The sequence below is a fragment of the Oreochromis niloticus genome, linkage group LG11, assembly GCF_001858045.2.
Source record: "Oreochromis niloticus isolate F11D_XX linkage group LG11, O_niloticus_UMD_NMBU, whole genome shotgun sequence".
Lineage (NCBI taxonomy): Eukaryota > Metazoa > Chordata > Actinopteri > Cichliformes > Cichlidae > Oreochromis > Oreochromis niloticus.
The window spans coordinates 32,378,065-32,396,923 of record NC_031976.2 but is presented as its reverse complement, the minus strand read 5'-3'; the positions used below and the strand labels follow the sequence as shown (position 1 = coordinate 32,396,923).

At 38.9% G+C, this 18,859-nt stretch overlaps 3 protein-coding genes across 3 annotated transcripts; 1 reads left to right on the top strand and 2 right to left on the bottom strand.

Annotated features, from left to right (window-relative positions):
* Window positions 1–50: 50 nt before the first annotated feature.
* sostdc1a (sclerostin domain containing 1a) lies at window positions 51–2,639 on the bottom strand. The gene is made up of 2 exons (XM_003450293.5): window positions 2,410–2,639; window positions 51–1,093 (listed from the first exon to the last, which is right to left on the bottom strand). The coding sequence occupies exons 1-2, from the start codon at window positions 2,612–2,614 to the stop codon at window positions 648–650; spliced, it is 651 nt and encodes a 216-aa protein (XP_003450341.1). The 5' UTR covers window positions 2,615–2,639; the 3' UTR covers window positions 51–647.
* lrrc72 (leucine rich repeat containing 72) lies at window positions 2,630–12,971 on the top strand. The gene is made up of 9 exons (XM_003450294.5): window positions 2,630–2,752; window positions 7,497–7,867; window positions 9,759–9,820; window positions 9,914–9,987; window positions 10,065–10,134; window positions 10,210–10,291; window positions 11,005–11,118; window positions 11,245–11,334; window positions 11,417–12,971. The coding sequence occupies exons 3-9, from the start codon at window positions 9,806–9,808 to the stop codon at window positions 11,512–11,514; spliced, it is 543 nt and encodes a 180-aa protein (XP_003450342.1). The 5' UTR covers window positions 2,630–2,752; window positions 7,497–7,867; window positions 9,759–9,805; the 3' UTR covers window positions 11,515–12,971.
* ankmy2a (ankyrin repeat and MYND domain containing 2a) lies at window positions 12,614–18,605 on the bottom strand. Its single transcript, XM_003450255.5, has 10 exons — window positions 18,217–18,605; window positions 17,714–17,778; window positions 16,767–16,905; window positions 16,566–16,664; window positions 15,952–16,112; window positions 15,352–15,566; window positions 14,849–14,984; window positions 14,534–14,662; window positions 14,219–14,348; window positions 12,614–13,575 (listed from the first exon to the last, which is right to left on the bottom strand). The coding sequence occupies exons 1-10, from the start codon at window positions 18,281–18,283 to the stop codon at window positions 13,436–13,438; spliced, it is 1,281 nt and encodes a 426-aa protein (XP_003450303.1). The 5' UTR covers window positions 18,284–18,605; the 3' UTR covers window positions 12,614–13,435.
* Between the last annotated feature and the right edge of the window lie 254 nt (window positions 18,606–18,859).

Here is an 18,859-nt window from a genome sequence, read left to right as displayed (position 1 = left end):
CTTGAAGATGAAACACATCAAACCAAAAAATTTCTACTGGAAACAACACATATGATAAAAAGGGATATTTATTTCATACAATGTTATTATTACACGACTGACTGACGACAAAGCTTTTCCAGAGACTTCACCCACATGCTGACTGCACTTAATCTACACTTATCAGGTACGCTGCCAAATAAAATATATTACATCATAAATCTTACATGGTAAAATTTTATACAAATGGACATACTTTAAAAAAGTATGAATTTAATATATGTACATCTATTTACACAATATTCTTTTAAGATGTTGGGTAGTGTTTACTGGTGTTGGCGCTTCGTTAGTTAAAGATCTCCATCTGCATATCAAATGACTATATGAACACATGCACAGGTCTAGAGGACAGTCTGTGCATGACTCATGGCTGGAGAACATTCTGACAAGTCCTGGTCATATTAGCTTTAAGCATGTGGATTAAGATGTCAAGAAAAGTCCTCAGAGTCCTGCTTGGAGTTCTTCATCATGGTGAGGAACCAGTTCACATAAATCAAGTCCCAATCACACACATATAATCCACAACTGCTGTTTCTGGATGTTGTGTCTTAACATCACTGAGACAAAACTTCTTGAAGTTTAGAGTCACTCTGCATGTTCAGTGTCTCTCAGGGTTCAGTCTCGTGCCAGTTTTCACTCAGCCTGTTCTTCCCCGACCTTCTCTTGCTCTTAGATTTGTGTTTGTGGAGGAGCCTCGGTGGCGACAGGGCAGACTCCTCGAACTTGTTTCCGGATTCATTGTGTTGTCTCGAGTACCTCTTGCACTTGCAGGAGGTGACCACTGTAATCTTGTAAGTTCTTGTGCTGCCATCTTGGCACTGCAGCTGGATGCGCTGGGTACGGGTCTTGTCATTGACGCACCGCCAGTCCTGGTTGCTGCTCCGTCGACTCCAGAACCTTCTGCCATGGGTTCCACCAATCCAGTTTTCCAGCATCTGAGCTGGGAGACACTCGCCTGCACACACCAGCTCCTTGATGGGGTTGATGCTGGTGCAGTGACCATCGGAGATGTACTTAGTGGACCTTAGTTCTCTGCATCCAATTTGACTTTGCTCTGTAGGCAGAAACAAACAGGTCTGAGAATACAAAGAAAGAGATGTAGGCAGCTAGACAGAACTGGGCTGCAACAAATTATTTGACTATTAGTTACTTCTCAGATTTCTCCATGAACTTTTGAAAGTGAAAAATAAAAGCAGAAATTCTCACAGTTGCAAAGCTCCAATCAAGTGCTATATTTAGAGTTTTTGCTTTCCTTGCAGAACAACTTTGCATCTCTAATTTTTGGTCTGATTGAAGATTACTCCCATTGTACTAGTCATAAGCCCTTTTGCAGCCTCTGGCAAGTCACACGATACAAGAGGAGCACCCTGACATTTCTACTTCAGTAATTACAGCGCTGTGAAACAGAAAAACTCTCTTCTTTAAATCTGGGAAGCGGGTCTTTACTTCTGTACAGCAGCATTATTCTCCCGTAGGCTACAAACAGTGTCCCACTGCTCTCCCCTCTGTCACTGTAACCCAAGCTTGAGTCCATTGAAACAACTCCATATACAATGCCCTCCCTTCTCAGTGACAGTGTTTGATGAATGAAGGAAGGCTCCAGCGTGATCTCTCCCTCCCTTTTGCCACTTCACCCCCTCCCCCGTTTAGTAATCCGCCACAATGGTATGGGAGAACACTTTCATCCAGTCCACTGCTTGGCCTGATAGAGCCTCGCATCCCTGTCTGGACCCCAGCCAGCCAGGTGTGTGTTACACTGAGCAATAGATCATTTGGTGGTGGTGGTGGTGTTCACTGCCTATCTTTCCTTTTTATAACACCCCTAAATTTGCTCCATGTCCTTCCAGTCTAGACGCTCTGATAAGCTTCCAGTCATGTCTACAAACTGGTGATGATGATTTAGGGTAAAATAATCCCTTTTAAGAATGTAGGAATGTGTAAATGAGAACAGTATGATGATGATGGGATTAAGTGCCTGATTAAAAGACTCAACATTTTATCTTTGTGGTGTAAAAAGCATTATGTATTTAAACCTGATCTTCATAAACTGGTTTTAGTTGTAGTTGCAAACACCTTTTCATAAAGAAGAATAGCGAGATAAGATAAAAACATTCAAGCTCTTTAGGATGCAAAAACTGCAGAAACAGTGTACAATGTGCGAAAGGCACACATGGTAGGATATAGAGTATCGTGCGAAACACCTCCAAACATCAGAAATCTACAATAAGCAACAAAAAAACAAAACAGAACTTTTTTTTTTCTAAATTAAGTTTACAGCAGAATAAACTTCACTGCAAACTCCAAAAATACCAAAGCAGAGGAGCATCCTCTGGTCCTCTGAAACAGGATGCGTCCCCTCATTCCACTCACCGCTTCTGTCGTGCGCCGCGCTGCCCGCTCCTCTCCCGCCGGTTCGTGGACGGTTCAAGGAGACGTTGCTTTGGACCTCAGGAACCGGGGCGCTCACGTGGGAGAACAGGAGCTCCGTTGCGTCGTTCTTGAAGGCTTGGCAACTCCTCAGCAGGATGCAAAACAAGAAGAGGGAATGGCAAGACTCGTGCGCGCTGAGATGCATGGCTGCGTTTGGGGACGGAGAGTGTAGCGTTGGAAACAAGAAGCAGTCACTTCTTATAAGCGAACCGATGCTGGGGGACACATGTGAGAGCAGTGGTTTTATATAGCCCGCCCGCCTCTCGCTTTGGCAGCTTCTCAGGTGCGTTTCATCAGGAAGTTTTGATTGGTCGCCAAAAGTATACCCCAGTAAGATAACCCCGCCCAGTTTTCTTTTTAAATTTTTTTTATTTTGGAGAGCTAAACAGTATACTAGATGCAGAAAGGGTGATTAGCGTGATGGGATTATGTGTGTGTGAGTAGTTGGCATATCAACAGGTTTTGCTGGTTCACTTAAAACATTCGGATGCAGTTTGGGCTAAATTAACAAACAGCAGTAAACAGGAATATAATGTTCCCAAGTTTCCATAGCCCTGACCTTTATCAGCATAAAAACTAATTTCTGACTTGGCAAAATAAGAACAGCAATTACAGGCACAGTGAGGGTAAAACTATCTTTGGGATTTCTTTAAAGAAATTTAATCATGATTCAGAATAATTCTTCATAATCTCATTTGTCATACCAGAATCAAGTGAATGGAAACAAGATTACAAGTTTGCATATATTCTCTGGAGACGGCGTACCAAAATCAAATATCAGAGAGCTTAACCTTTAATTTAATCCGCTACAGGAGGGCAGAAAAGCCAAGAAATGCTGATTAGACTGGAAGTCCATTTCAGCTTTTTGTCTGAATTTGAGTTGGCTGAATGCAATAGTTTAGCTATACGTCTTAAATACAGACAATAAGTCAAAACAGATAAATCATATAAAACTTTTCCATTCTCAAGAAAAGGCAGCTGAGTAGTCCTCTTTATTAGAGATCAGGAATGGTTCTGACTTCCAAAACGTTCTTAAATCAGATTTGTTCCTCTCCTTAAGAAAAAAAAATGGGCTCTAATGTGTGCCAATGTTTTGAAGTAATAGTTTCACTGAGGTGTCATTCTATAAGACTGGCTGCTACTGGGGTCCCACAATAAACAGATTAGCTTTTAGTGACTCCTGCTGTTGATATTATAAAAAAGCAAAGCACCGCCTGGTTTATATCATTGTATCCTTTTCCTGCATGGGTATATATGACACTAGGCTTTAAACATAAGTGGCATGAAGGGGCATAAGGTGCTTAAAAAGGTCTATGAGCCACTTTAAGTCCAAAGGAGAGGAAAAATTATTGATTTAAATAAACATTTTTGACCAATCAAAGTCAATTATTTGCTGCTTATTCACACAAGAGTGCAGTTATAGTTTCTAAATTAGTGGTTGCATTTTTATTTGAGATTACTTCAACTCTGAATACCGTGACAGATTTCTGTTTGCTCTAATTAAATATTATTTACTAGATAGTATTTTCTCAGCAACACAAATATTCAAATATTCCAGACCTGCACTGGATATACAACATAACAGAGCAGTGAAGACCCAATTTGGTTAAATGCGCTTAAGTGTCAGCGTTATTACATAAGTTCTAAAACACATAAAAATAGTGTACTGTTAGTAATTGCTTATGTTGGCTGAAATGCATCTTGGAAAGCAATCAATAGCAGTGGTCCTTGTTGGGTGAAAGTCTTATACCTTAAATTCTGAGGCTTTTTTATGTCAGCTGAAAAAGATGTAGAAATAAATCATAAAACTCTTAATGCACCTGTAGAGCTTATATGGTGCTTCCCGGGGTCATTGGTTGTTCCAGATCTTTTATCATCAGAGAGTCTTGTGTTTGGAAAGCTTCATGGCTCCCCAGAACCACCTCAAAACCTCTGCCACCACACTACCCAGCTTAAAGGCCCCTGCCTGCTGGCTCCTGTGGATGGATGGCTCATTAACAACAACCCTCCTCATGAAAAAATGGGCACCATGTCTGACCTTGGAGTTGTTTTACCAATTTTGACTTTAATTGCTTCTCCAGGTCAACTTTCAGCTCCCAATATGGTGCCATTACTGCGGTCATGGCAGCTGATATTGGCTTTCCCAAGCTCTTTGGAAAGTGGTAGATTTCTTCAGTGCAGAGCCTCTTCCCAATGTAAATGATATCTGCTAAAGCCATCGGGATTTCACTTCAGGCCAAACCTGGTGATTCTCACCAAGTACAATAATGTACGTTACATTAAGTGGTCTATATAAGGATGGAAGAAGAGAAAAAGCAACAGTTTTGATAGTAGCTATGTGAGGTTCAGGAACGTCTGTGTTTTCACCACAAACATATAAAGGTGGATTCCAGTTGATTCCAATTGCGCCAGCAGGGCGCAGCTCATCTATGAAAAGACTGTTGGGTAGAGGTTCATGGGAAGATGGCCTGTGATTTCCTCAAATTTGCTAATTACCCCTAAATGTGATCATTACAAGTGAGCACAATGGCAATGTAAATATTAGCTTATAAACATCATTACTGATTTGACAAATTAATTATATGACCTGATCACATAGTACTACAGCAAAAGTTTTAGGGTCATCAAATTTTAGGCTCATCCTGGGAAGAACATAAATGTCTGTGCTAAATCCGTTCGCCTCTGCATATTAAATCAGGGTTACAGGAAAGCTGGAGCCTATCCCAGCTGTCATAGGGCAAGTTGCACGGTATACCACCTTCACATAGAGACAGATAACCATTTACACCTAGAGCAAATTTAGGGTCACTGATTAACTCAAACTACATGTCTTTGTATAAGGAGGAAGTTCAAATAACTAGAGGTAACGCAGGCTGGCCAGGCTCCATACATAAAGGCTCAGTCCGGATTTGAACCCAGAACCTTCTTGCTGTGAGGTAACAGTGCGAACCATCACACCACCTCCATGCTATTTCATGGCACTCAAACAACCTCAATTGTGAACTTAATGGTGGCACGAGAGAAGCAGGAGTCAGCAAAGCAAAGTCAGTATAATTCACAGTGTGGCATCCATCCATCTATCCATGTGTGTGTGAATTTGATTTTCTAAATTACAGTGAAATTTAAAACTTAAGACAAATCCAAACTGCATACGGCTGAAAAATACATACTCTGTCCAGAAAAAGGTAGTCTTTAAAGTGGACCTCATAATAATGAGGTCTATGTATGCGCAGAGTCCCTGTGAGCCAGAATCTCGAGATTCAAACTGCCCTTAACACTCAGTTTTACCCTTAAAAAAAATAAAAAATAAAAATTACTCTTGGCTATTTATCACGTCAAAGAGTGGATGTCCCTTATATGGTAACCTCAGGCACACAGCCTCATCCACCTGCTGTTCAAACCTTCTTTTTTGTGAGGAGTAGCCAAAGCAGGCTTAAAGAAACGGCGGGCTTAAAAAAACACGAGCTAAAACAGCTGGCTTCAAACTGTGCATGAACTTACGGACTGAACCAACGTTCAGTATAAGCTACATAAGAATGGTGACTCATACTCCTAATGAAGTCCAAGAATAAAAATAGAGTTGAGCTGGAAATGAAAATAATGGATTAATTATAATAATAGGCTCTTTGACTCTAAATAAAGGTAAAAATGACTGAGCTATGAACAATTTTACAGCATGTTCTCCAAAATAAAAGAAAAATCTAACCTGTCTGACTTTCTGTGTTCCAGACCAATCACAGAAAGTTTATTAAAAAAGGAAAAAAAATGCATCACTCATGACTAAACGTGATAATTATAAGTGCAGATGAAAGTGCTCGTCTTCAGTAGTGATACTAGAAAATTAACTGCAAATGTCTGCAAGGCTGACGGTTAAAGACACCGGTTTAAGCTGTACCTCCTGCTCAGTTTGTCACATTAGACATACTCCACGTTGGGACTTGCCTTGAATTCAGTGATGAAAGCTGATACTGTGTGTGGGTAATTTGCTGTATCCTCCCTCTGCCGACCCCTCAGTTCCTGTCAGTTACACGTCTAATGATTCGAGTGCCCAGACTAACTGGAGTCTTTGTGTGTTCGCTGTACAAAACAACAAGAGATATAATTACTTTTGTGGGGAACACTCAATCCAGGTTTGTCTTACAGATATGAAAAGCAGTGTCATGCACAGACACTAATTGTTGCTCATGTGAATGAAAGTTGATATGCAAGATCTCTTACCTGTTTGCTTTTATTATAACACAAACACTTTTTAGGGCTGGTCTCCCTTTTCAGGAGAGACAGCCTGAGGATGTCATACTTCTGCTGAGTGAGATGGAAGAAATACTCATGCACTACGATGTTAAAAATCTAAATTTTAGAAATTTGTTTAAAAATGAATGAGAATTGTCAAAAATTTAGGAAAGAAGTGGGTTAGGATGGGCAAATGAATGAATGTAAGAAGGCAGAAAGGCAGAAACAAAAGGGAAAGAGAAAGAAGAATGATAAAAATGGAAAGGAAAAAGGAAATTAAGGAGGAAAAACAAATAGAAACAACATCAGCAGGATGAAACAAATATCAAGAGACTTGAGAAAAACAAATTGTGTGTAAAGTAAGGAAAAATAGAAATGGGAAAGATAAAAGGAGAAAACAATAAAGGAAAGAAACAAGACAAAATAAGGGAGGAAAGTAAGAAAAAAGTTTGAGTGAAAAGAAAAATGAAACTGGGCAGGAGAGAAAGAAACGTTCATAATGAAATGGTTTTCCCAGTTTGTGAGAAAGACGTTGACTGGCCTGCTCAACACCTTTCAGGATTTTGTAACATGATCAATGCAACTGACTGCATACAATTCTCAAGACAGATTAATGACTTTGGAGATGGACATTAAATTGGAAGCTTCGTTCATAAGTGGCGTTTTTGCAGTGTAGTACCACACCTGAATAAATGTAATTCCTTTCTATCCCTTCCGCAGGTGATTGGTTTCTGTCATTAAGCTTGACACTGAGCTTCTGTTATTGTTTCCTCTCTCTTTTGTTTTTCCTCAAACAGGAACACCGGGGGCTCATTCACTCTACTTCCGAGAGAAAATAAAGGACAACGTGGCCAACTCTTCTCAGAGGACTATTTACACTTTGACGCCCCTCTGAGCTTCTTATGGGAGTGGGTGAATGCCGAAGGGTAAACATGATAGGCTCTACCTTTTGTGTCCTCACCATATAAAAGAAAAAAAAAGGTGAGAGCGACTCCCTCTCTGCACACGCTCTAACTCAGCAGCAGGAACGTGCTTCCCCCAACCCTCATGGGAAATTAAAGGTGGCCGGGTTAACAGCATATTGACAAGCAGGAGTGTGTGCATGACCAGGAAGTGCCCGTATGCAGTAATGAGAGGTGTGGCAAGGGCAACCGGAGGGGTACAAAAGGTATGCACAACACCTGGAACAAAGCCAAGAAGGAAGGGTCAATGTGGCAACACAGTTTGAAAAGTTCTCAGCAGAAGCTGAACAAAGCGTGGCTGGTGTCTCAGTCACTGCTGTTATCTCCTGAGTTTACCTGTTGTCTCTTGTCTGGTATTTACACTGTTATTATTAGCAAGCACTTGGCGACACTGGGAAGAAAAAAATTCCTTTTCAAAAGGAAGAAACAGCCGGAAGACCCAGGCTCAGGGAGGGGCAGTCATCTGCCGTGACCAGCTGGGAAGACAGCATAAAACACACACTATGGAAGACGACAAGAGATGAATAATAACTAATGATTAAATGAAATGATGTTGAAATGAAAAGAGTTGAGTGAGCACTCAGTCCATCATGGGAACTCCCAGCAGCCTAGGCCTAATGCAGTGTAACTAATGGAGGATTCAGGGTCACCTGATCCAGCCCTAAATTTCAACATCATAATCTGGGATTACACAAAAAGATAAAAGAGAATGCGACACAGGAACACTGGCAGGTCCTCCGAGATGCTTAGAACAACAAGATTTCATGCTGTCGTAGTGGAATCCAATAAAGAGTTTAGCCAGTTTGCTTTTTACACTTTCAAAATGTTATACTGAAAAGGAAAAGTAGAAAAAGCCAATGTAAGGAAAATAAATGTGTTGTTATTTGTGAGTTTTAGAAATGCTGCTAGCTGTCTTAAGTTACCATTTATAACAAGGTGTTTTCGCATTTCTGGCATTTGTGGTAAACAAAGCTAGTCAGCTTCTGTACAAACAAAGAGAGGGGTGGTATCACTCTTGTCATCATCATGCTTCCCACTGACAGTTTTCATTTTTATGCAACCACTTTATACATCAGCCTGTTCCCACTGATAAAGAAGATTATGAAATGTGATTGAAAAGCCCTCAAATGGACCCCGAGCTGAGGCTATTTACAGTATATTAGTACTTTGATTAATCAAAAGTGATTAAGTCAATTAAGATTAGATTTAGAATAGATGTGACCAAACACAAGTTCCTCAATAGCCATAATTTCAGTTTTAGTCTAATGTATGGAAGCCTATGAAGGACTTAAATAAAATAATAATGTAAATATTTGTAAATGAAAATGACTATTATAACTTTACATACATATATTTTCTATTTCAAATGTTTATGTAATGTTGAAGATGTAACAGTGTAGCCTGATTTTACATTTATGCAAGTAAAACAATTTCCAACAATGTGAAGATGAGTGAGGCATGACAAAGAAAGAAATGTAGAACAAGTAACCTGGCAAATGTTCCCATTGTCAGTGTCACAAATGGGATCTAGTGCTCTGTTTCATGCCCAGTCACATGAAATAACAGTTAAGTGTCTGAGAGCATAAGAGACAGTTTCTACTAACAGACACTAAACATGAGGGTAGTATCTGGGGTCTAAAAGTCATCCTTGTTGCACACATAGTTCATGCAAGCACGTTAATATAAACAAACAATCAAATTTCAGATAAAGTAAATGGGGAAAAAAGTACTTTAAACATGACTTTCCACATCTGGAGACTTAAACTGCTGTCACTTAAATGTGAATCACTGCACTAACTGGCTGAAATGCAACCAGTTATAATAGAAAAATTGGACTATTCATTTAGGTTGCTACATGTACTGTGTTAACCTAAATGAATTCTACTGAATTTACCACTCAGGTCTGGTGAAGCATTGCCCTCTGCTGGATCTCTGGCTGTCCTGCAGATGTTACAAACATAAACTCTTTAACCTGTGCAAAAATGAACAAAAAGTCCCACAGCCCTATGAGAGCAAAACCAACAACATCACATATCACATATCATATATTTTTTTTGAAATAAAGAGCAACTTTTGTGTTTGTTGTGATTTCAACAGGTGTATCCTGGCAACAGGTGTGCCTTGGTCAGGAAATATAGCAGACGATGGAGGTGGGCAAGGTGAATCGGCTTTAACCCCAACACCACTCACAACCATTTCACAGCCATCAATGTAAGTTTTACCCCTTTTTTTCCTTTTCCTACTACCCACAGGTTATCGAAGACTCTCTCAAGAAGCGTGGAATAAAAAGGGACTGCGATGTTTCTCAACTCAGCCTTGCCACAGAGTAAGAAAAGCATTTGCTATTCTAAAAATATGTATATCTTTAACTTACAGAGGAAACATTTCCATTGTGTTAAACAGAAAACTCACCAGTGTTCCTGATTTATCAAGATTTCACTTTCTGAGGACGTTGTGGCTGAACAACAACAAGGTAATCTACTTACAGCTTTTTTTTGCATACAGGATGGAACAGACGATTAAATTTATTTCTCTCTAATTCTTACAGATCAGAGAGCTCAGCTGCCGTTCCATCAACTGTTGCTTGACTGAGCTTTACCTTCAAAATAACAACATCAAGTCTGTCTCAGGTTAACCTCTCATTCTCCCCTGAATGAAAAAAAGAGACAAACAAACAAACAAACAAACAAAAAAACAACAAAAATGTGATTTTTACTGTGGCAAAAGACAGTCAAATGGCAGATTTTTAAAATATGTATATAATATATTTTTCATTTTTTACTCACAGTTCGCAGCATATTTAGTTAGGTACTTTAATTTTTAGGTGTTGAAACAAGTGCTGCAGTCTTTCTTCTAAGAAAGAGCATCACCTGAATTACAAGAAAAACATCATGTATATAAGATCGTTATTAAGCTAAATAGTGAAACTCCCTGAAATACTGGGGGAGGCAACAACACATTTGTGGCAAACACTTTTGTACTTTTATTTTGAAATAATACATAGTTTCCTCTGTTATAACACATTCACATCTTTTTAATGGTTTAACATTTAACAATTTATTTTCTTTTATATACTTACTTATGCATATTTAGATTAAGTTATTTGATTTTTTTTAAAGTTACTACACAAATCAGATAAATATAAAGTGGTGAAAAAACCATTTTACTCTAAAATGTGCTGGAGTTAATGCATAAATTATTTTTAATTATTAAAAGTAATTATTTCACCTCGACATACACATTTGTGCATTTAGATATTCTGTAGGGACCTGAAGAAAAAGTTCTAGAAAAGAGGACATATGTAGTCATGAATCAGATATTTTAAACCTTCTCTTCCACACAGGTGCTCTAAGTCATCTGACCTGCCTGCAAATTCTGTTTCTTCACAACAACTGGATCAGAGGGTTGGAGGATACGATGCACGAGCTCAGGAGGATGCAGCAGCTCCAAAATGCCAGTGAGTCCTCAACCATCAACCACACCCATCACAGATCAACAACCTAGCCTGAGAAAGTCTGTTCATGCTTTAAAGATCCATCTGCAAATGTGGAGGTTTGACTATACTGTGTATTTTAAAATGCAGCTTTTTTCCTCAATCCCATTTCTCATGAACTTGGCTATCGCCATCATGTGATCCACCGCTTGCCCTCACTCCAGATCTTAGATGGAAAAGGTAAAGATGTTCAGATGTTCTGGCATATCTGACACATGGTTTGTCATTACAAACACTGGAACTGTCTCTGTTGTGTTATCAGAAGTGAAGCCAGCAGAGAGGAAGACGTCGTTCCAGATTTACAGTCAGGATCGTCACCGCGTCCTCCAGTCTGTGGCTTTTGGAAGACACCAGTCATAGCTTCTTAACTTCCTATGCAAGGAGTTCAGTCATTACACAGTGCAAAGATTTCTCCTCCACTCTCATTATTTCTGTGATATGTTCAAAATAGAGCAAGAGTTGCACTGCAAATGTTAATTAGAATAGCCTACAGTACCAGTAAACCAAAACAGTAAAGGTTTAAGATAAAAAAAAGAAGAAGCTACAACTGAAGATTTCCCCCAAAACCCATAACAATCACAGGAAGAAGAACATATAAATCTGAAATGACCCCAAAATGTTATTTGACTGGGTTAGTGGACAGAAGAATGTGGTTTAGTGTCTACTGAAGTTAGCCTTTGTTTCAAATCACCAGGAAGCACCATATTCTTTCCTCGACAACATGCTCGAAATTACAGATTCTTTGTAGAAGATATGCATGCTCTTTCAAATGCAGTCAGTTCTGGATGTTAAATACCACCAAGGGAAACCATACAGTAAAGTTACAGCAGCACAAACAATGTTTACTGATGCAGAAATGCACAATGTTTTTATGCTTGCATTCATACAGCCCTTTATTCTAATCCTTGGATGTCTTTGCCTCATCAAGGACTCATACCCAGATCTATGCATTAGGGGGAATTTGAGTTTCAGTATCTTGCTCAAGAAAACTCTGGCATGTATACTGGAGAAATCGAACCACCTTCTGATTAGCAGAACCGCTCTGCCTTCTGGTCCATCGCTGACATTTATGCTTATGCCAAAATGAGTTTCCATACGTCTTTACTAAGCTATGAAAAGGTGTCAAGTCCCAGAATGCATCTTGGTAACTTTTAATGTTTATGGGTAAAAGTTTAGTGTTAATTGGTATTTTGAACAAAAAAGGCAAGCTATGCTGAATACGCTTGTCATGCCCTCAGGAAGACTCAAAACAAATCAACAGGGCACACCGAGCACAGCTGGAAACACAAAAGTAATGTGCAGTTTGTGATCATTTGTGATCAGGGGTAAGTGCGTTTCACAGGATTTACAGGCTATCCATTGACCGTACAAGTGTGTGCACTAAACACACTCAGATGCTTTCAGAAGTGAGTGTACAAAGATAAATAAATACACTTAAAAAATGAAAATCTACAGCATATTTCAGTAAAGTTGGTCAGTGTTTAATGTATTTAAGATCAAGCTGTCAGACATATTGGAAGTCACCAGCTCTCAGAACAATAACAGCCTTATTGAACTTGATATTTTGACTTCAGCTTCTCTAATAATTCCTGGCGCACAACAAATGAAAGAACATCAAAACCACAGCAGTGAGATCTTTCAAGACAAACTGACACTTGGCTTTCTGACATGATGTCCTTGTTCAACAGTGGATGCTGGAGGAAATGTTTTCATTTAGTCAGAATTTGGAAAATCCTGAGAATTAAAGTCACATCTCATCATTCACGAAAAATAAACTGATGTCATTTATATTTAAAAATATACATTTTTGGTCAACATTGTGCAGCCATGCCATTTGCTCACAGCTCCCATAATGTTTTCAGTACAAAAGACGACCCAAGTAATAAATCAAATAACTGCAAACAAACAACAACTCTGATTGGCTACTTCATTCCCACACAGTTTGCTACAGTTTAAGGCAGAATTGCTTTCCATAGCGGATGTGAGCCATTACTAATCCCTCCCAGTGACGTCTACCACAAACACTTTAGCCTACACAGTGTTCACATTCACATGTTATAACAATTCCATCTGAAAAGTTAACTTAGAAAAAGGACACAAAGACTGTGGCATTCCTCGGATGTGTCTTGCCATTACGGTGAGAGCCTCAGGTTGTTAATAAATATGAGTCCTTCTTCGAGTCCTTATCTGGCGTTTAGTCTTACGACCAGTTTGCTCTCTATCTGTGGTGTATGGATAACCCTAGAGAAGATGGTCATTGGCTTTAATTGTCAGATGTTCCTCAGTTGTCAGCAGCTGGGGTGCTTGCAGGGTCTGATGTTTCTGTTTCTGCTGCAGTGTTTGAGGGGGTGACCTCACTGCTAGTCTCTACTGAAAGCTCCTGCATGGAGTCTATGGCATCCTGCACAGCTTTACTCTCCTCTGAAAGACAAACAAGACACAAGTCATTCAAACTGGGCCTATTTTAATCACATGCAGCTCTGTGTTTTATCCCTGATCAACTCTTGATGACCGTTGGTTTACAAAAAAAAAAAAAAAAAATCCTCATTCATTTCATACTGGGCCTTACTGCAGCCCCTTAGTCCATCCTTCCTTTAAGGCAACTTTCTGCTGATTGGCTGACCCTCACACCCATCAGATTTGACAGCAGGTGGGCTGGGATGACTACTAAGGATATCCCTCCTCTATGACAACATGCAGAGCCAAGAGCAGAGAAAATTTAAAAAAAATTCCTTGTTTAAATGACAATTTGTATCTCAGCTATGTCTCAATAAACAACGTAAATTAATAAATAACATAAAATAACATAAAAGTAAAGAAAAAAAACTTAATTGAGAAAAAATATTGAAACATGATGTCAGTATTCACACTGATCCTGAAGCAGACGATTTTAAGTAAAAAAGTCAGATATTGGTGTTAAAATGACCTTAAAATGGAACTGATGCTACTTTACTAGAACACCATTATTATAAACATTTAGTAATGTCTTTAGATGCCTCTGCGGGACAAATGTTTGTTTGACTATTTTGTGTGACTTATTTTAGCTCTATGATGGAGAAAGTACCTTTGTTCTGTTGCATTCTCAGTTTGGCTGCTTCTGCTTCTTGCTTCTCTCTCTGCTCTTGGAGCTTCTTACAAATTTTCTTGTGGGTGAACCAGTGCATCTTTTGGCAAGCTTGGTCACAGTAGATTACCTGGTTTTGACATAAACAACCATTTATATCAACATAGGTGAACAATCCAAGCAGTCAGTTAAAGTAAGATTAGGACTCTCAGAAAAGATAATAGAAATATCTTCACCTAAAATTAAAACAAAGAAACAACAACAAGGTTCACTGTTGAGGTGAAACTGACAATCTGTTTTAGCCCTGACGCTCACCATTTTACAGATGGAGCATCTCTTCTCAGCTCCCTTCTCTCCACAGGTCGTGCAGAACTCTGCGTCCATGAAGCCGACCTGACCGGTGATGGCCTGAGTCAGCACTGACAGAGCTGTGGGGTCGTTACCCTGCAATGAAAGAAGAAAAAAGACAAATCAACCACACATAGCTAATTACAAAACACATTCAACTTGAATGAGACCCATTCAAAACTAAGTTCTGATTTTTTTTTTTTTTACATGAAAAGATACACATTGCTTAATTTAGCCTTTTGATCCATTTAGCTTTCCGATGATTTGGATTTGCAAACTCACAATCTCTACAGGAGCGATACTCCGCACCAGCTGCTGCAGCAGAGTAGCGTCACAGTACGGGAACTTGCGAATGCATTCTCTGATAAACTTCTCTTGATACACAGGGAAACCATCGGAGTCCCGACCCTTCAGCAAGCTGGAAAACAAGGATTAGAGGTATTTATAACTGTACAGCAGATGTCATCCTAAAAATAATTTCAGAGTTAATTCACTGTGTTTTGGAATCTAAAATCAAAATTAATTAGCAGACAGAGCTCCACTGAGGATCAGGCTTGGGTGTAAGATTGGGTACAATAACCAACAGCTCTTTCACCATCAGTGTTGTTACAATCCATGTTGGTCAACACTGACAAAAACAAATGCCGTACCATGAAAAGCTGCTTTAGAAGCATTCAAAAAATGAAATTAAGAACACATTGTAATCTGTGTTACCTTTACATTTATTTAACACACATAAAAAAAAAAATCTTAGGTCTAACAAAAATAATTTTTAGATCACACACCTCTTAAGGAGACCATCCAGCTTGTCCTCACGGTCTTTGAGGAAGGAGGCACATTTTCCCAGCACACAGCTGATGTAGTGCATTTTCATGGCCAACACCTCATTCATGTCCTGCTGTTTGATGCACTTCTCGCAGATGAGCTCCATCACACGGCGACATTTGTCCAGAGCCTCCACCTCCGCCAGTAAAGGATTCTCCTTTATCAGCATCACCATCTGGAAAACAGGAAAAGTAAAAGAAATTACTTAGTGAAAGAAATGCAGTTTATATTTAATGTCTTTGCCCATAATTTGCAATGTGAAAATCTGATTTTCTATTCCGTTTACATCTCCAAGTGCACCATAGGACATCCCGGCTGTTGACCAGTCAATCAGAGCTAAACCAGTAACTGGCTGTTTCTACTATACCTCATTGCTTGGTGACAAAATGTATTTGAAAGTTTGCTGCACAATGCCCATAACCAGAAAAAATCAGAGTAATATTTGCAAATGAATAAATAAAAGACTGCAGCACTTTAATCTGTACCAGTGGGTAATAACAACAGCTGCATCAATTATATATTTTTACATCATGAGCTTTCAGAAATCAGTGAAGCTTTACCTTGACAGGGTTCAGGTTGGTGCTCATGATGACCTTATGCAAAGGTCCAGCAAGTTTGGCTGGTAGCTTGGGTTCCTTCTCCAAACCCTGAGGCTTAGTGTAGTAATCCAGTCTGGCACGAGAGAAGAAGTTGTTGATCACTGTGACACAATCATGTTGCCCTAAAGAGAGAACAAAGGAGTTTGTTCATTTGTTTTAGCAAATGTACAACCAGTCAGACAGAACTTAAAACTAAAGGCAACTCTAAGACTTCTTCAGTGTGTATGGAGGCCACTGATGGTGGAATGTACCAGCTAGCAAAACCTGAAGTGATATAACAAAACAAACCAAAAAAACAAAACAAAACTGTGATCATACCCAAGATCAGTCAGCTCCAATAATATGTATCTAATGTAGGTCATGTAGGTAAGGGATGTTATTAAAAAGAAAAATAAATAAATAAGAAAAAAAAACCTGAAGCTAATGCCAAGCTCTAGCTTTTTTCTTCCAGACAAAAGGAAGAAAAAAATATTACTATAATGTTTTTTTTCTGACTAAAAATGTTTTGTCTCCGTCTTTTTGTCGTTGTGTGTAGACCACTGAGACCTGAAACTGAACCATTACTTCAAACGTACCAACAAAAGCTGCCATCTGTGCAGCAGTCCTTCCAACAGAGTTAACTACGTCCGTTTCTGCCCCTGCGTCCAGCATCATCCATGTGATATCAGTCTTTCCTACAGGCACAAAAGGAGGAAAGTCACAACACTTCATAAAAAACAACTGATTCTTCAGTGATGCTGTTGGAACTATTAACACCAAAATGCTAAAGGTTTTACCTGACAGGCCAGCAAACATCAGCGCTGTGTATCCGTGCTCATGCTCATTACAATTCACATCTGCACCGTGCTGCAGCAACAACTTGCACATGTCTGCTTTTCCCTTGTAAGCGGCGTGCATGAGAGGAGTCATCCCATACTGTGGATGAGACAAAAACGTTGAGAAAAACTGCCAATATAAGCAAAGATCAGAAATAAGTAAATATTTACCGAAAAAAAGTCATAATTCATAAATTAAAAAAACAAACAAACAGTTATTACAATTGCTACTAAACAGAGTTAAAAATGCTTGTTTTTATTGTCCATCTCCATTTACCTTCACCAGCTGCTACAGGTACCACAAAGTTAAAAAACATCAAACTACAACCATCTGGTTCTGACAGGTGGAGAAGAAAAAACTTCCCCTAAAGCCCTTCCAAGTGGTACCTTATAATTGGTCCAATTATTCAGCAATACATGTGTTTAAGCTTCTCTCAAATAGCTCATCATGTGTACTCCTTAAAACAAATAAACTGCAGTCCTGAAATGAAAAGACTTACTTTTTAGGAGAAATCACAGCTAGTGCCTGACTGTACTTATTATTTTACCATTTGAACATTTTGGCCTGATGATTATATAAGAATTAGAGATGAATGCTATTTTTGTCAAAAGGATAAGAGACAAGAAATAATAAAAATCAATGACCTTTCCCCCTCACCTTGTAGACAAGGTAGAGAAGAGCTTTTGAAAAATGTCCTGTAACTTGTCAATTTATAACTCCAGACGTAGTTTTTGTACTCAGAAAAGAATTAACAGTGCATACGCTGTTACTATAAATTAAACCTAATTAAAAATTATCATTGCAGGTGAACATTAGATGAAATACGCAAAAGAGACGAGACAGATAACGTGCTTTGTTAAATGTGCATGTTTTTTTCTCGATATTGAGATCAGAAATGCTCTTTTACCTCATCCAAACAGTTGACTCGAACATCCTTACAGCCCAGCAACCTTGAGGCCTCTTGAACGTTTCCTAAAGACAAAAAAACCTCAGTATTATTTCAGTACACACAACACTACGGTTTACAGCCACTTATGCAGCTGCATAAATTAAATTCAAATACTTTGTACTAAATTAGGCTGCTATAGTGCACTTTATATGCTGCACTATCATCTGCCATGTAGTTCGGTCCACTTAGATCACGTTTAAAACTCATGTTATCCTGTAAGTTGCCATTACTGAGGTGGGACTACATTTTAGCCCGAATGATTAGCTTTGAACTAACACCAGTTATTCACAAGCTTTGCCACAGCTAATTTTAAAGTGAACTGCTATTAATAAAGGAGTTGCAAACATGTATCACGGCTATACGTGTGTGTCAGTTATTTAATTCAGTCATATTTTCTCATACGAACTAACAGGGGCCAACTGCTGTATGATGTTTTCAGGGATTAGCGTTAGCCGGCTTACCTGCAGTAATAACCTCAAACAACTCCTTTTCACTTGGTGACAAGTCTCCCTTCTTTGGAGCAGACATTCTGGTCAATATATGTTTCAAATGAGACAATTATGGCACAAATAAACTACCAAGTTATCAATTAACTCTACACTATCTGTGGCTCCAACAGTATGCTGACGCTCAGGCATGAAAGCTAGCTCAGAACGAGCTGTCATCTGGAATGTACCACTGCCAAACCCGAGTAGGGAGGATATAGGTCACAGTCAAAAATACGTCAACGTTTAATCCACCGTCTGGACTTTTTGACTTTTTATAACAATGCAACAAAAAACTCTAAGAAATATGAGGATTAGATATAATGTTACATTATCTCACTGTCTGTCACAACATTGACGTGCAAGAGTTAACCCCCCTTTAAAAAAGCTGATCAGTTCCACGGAAGTCTAGAAAGTTCATTCAGAGCTAAATCGCGTCAGAGAGTGGACCACATATCAAAAGCTTGGAAGCGGTATCGTCAGGCTTAAATTTTCCCTGTGTGTCTATCTGAAACTTAAAGTAATACCTTTTGTAGCTTATTTTTTGTCTTTATTTCGTAACTTTTTATTTATTTATTTTATTTAAACGCAAGGTGAGCTTTTTTATGTAGATTATATT

Bases quoted from the DNA above. Each gene is read 5' to 3' on its own strand.
- sostdc1a (XM_003450293.5), bottom strand. From the start codon at position 2,614: ATGCATCTCAGCGCGCACGAGTCTTGCCATTCCCTCTTCTTGTTTTGC. The intron at 1,094-2,409 runs GTGAGTGGAATG...TTCTGCCTACAG, and splicing joins CGCGGCGCACGACAGAAGCG to AGCAAAGTCAAATTGGATGC.
- lrrc72 (XM_003450294.5), top strand. The intron at 11,119-11,244 runs GTGAGTCCTCAA...TTTAAAATGCAG, and splicing joins GCAGCAGCTCCAAAATGCCA to CTTTTTTCCTCAATCCCATT. The intron at 11,335-11,416 runs GTAAAGATGTTC...TTGTGTTATCAG, and splicing joins CCAGATCTTAGATGGAAAAG to AAGTGAAGCCAGCAGAGAGG.
- ankmy2a (XM_003450255.5), bottom strand. From the start codon at position 18,283: ATGTCTGCTCCAAAGAAGGGAGACTTGTCACCAAGTGAAAAGGAGTTG. The intron at 16,113-16,565 runs GTACGTTTGAAG...TTCTCTCTTTAG, and splicing joins ACAGATGGCAGCTTTTGTTG to GGCAACATGATTGTGTCACA. The intron at 14,349-14,533 runs GTGAGCGTCAGG...TGTCAAAACCAG, and splicing joins GATGCTCCATCTGTAAAATG to GTAATCTACTGTGACCAAGC.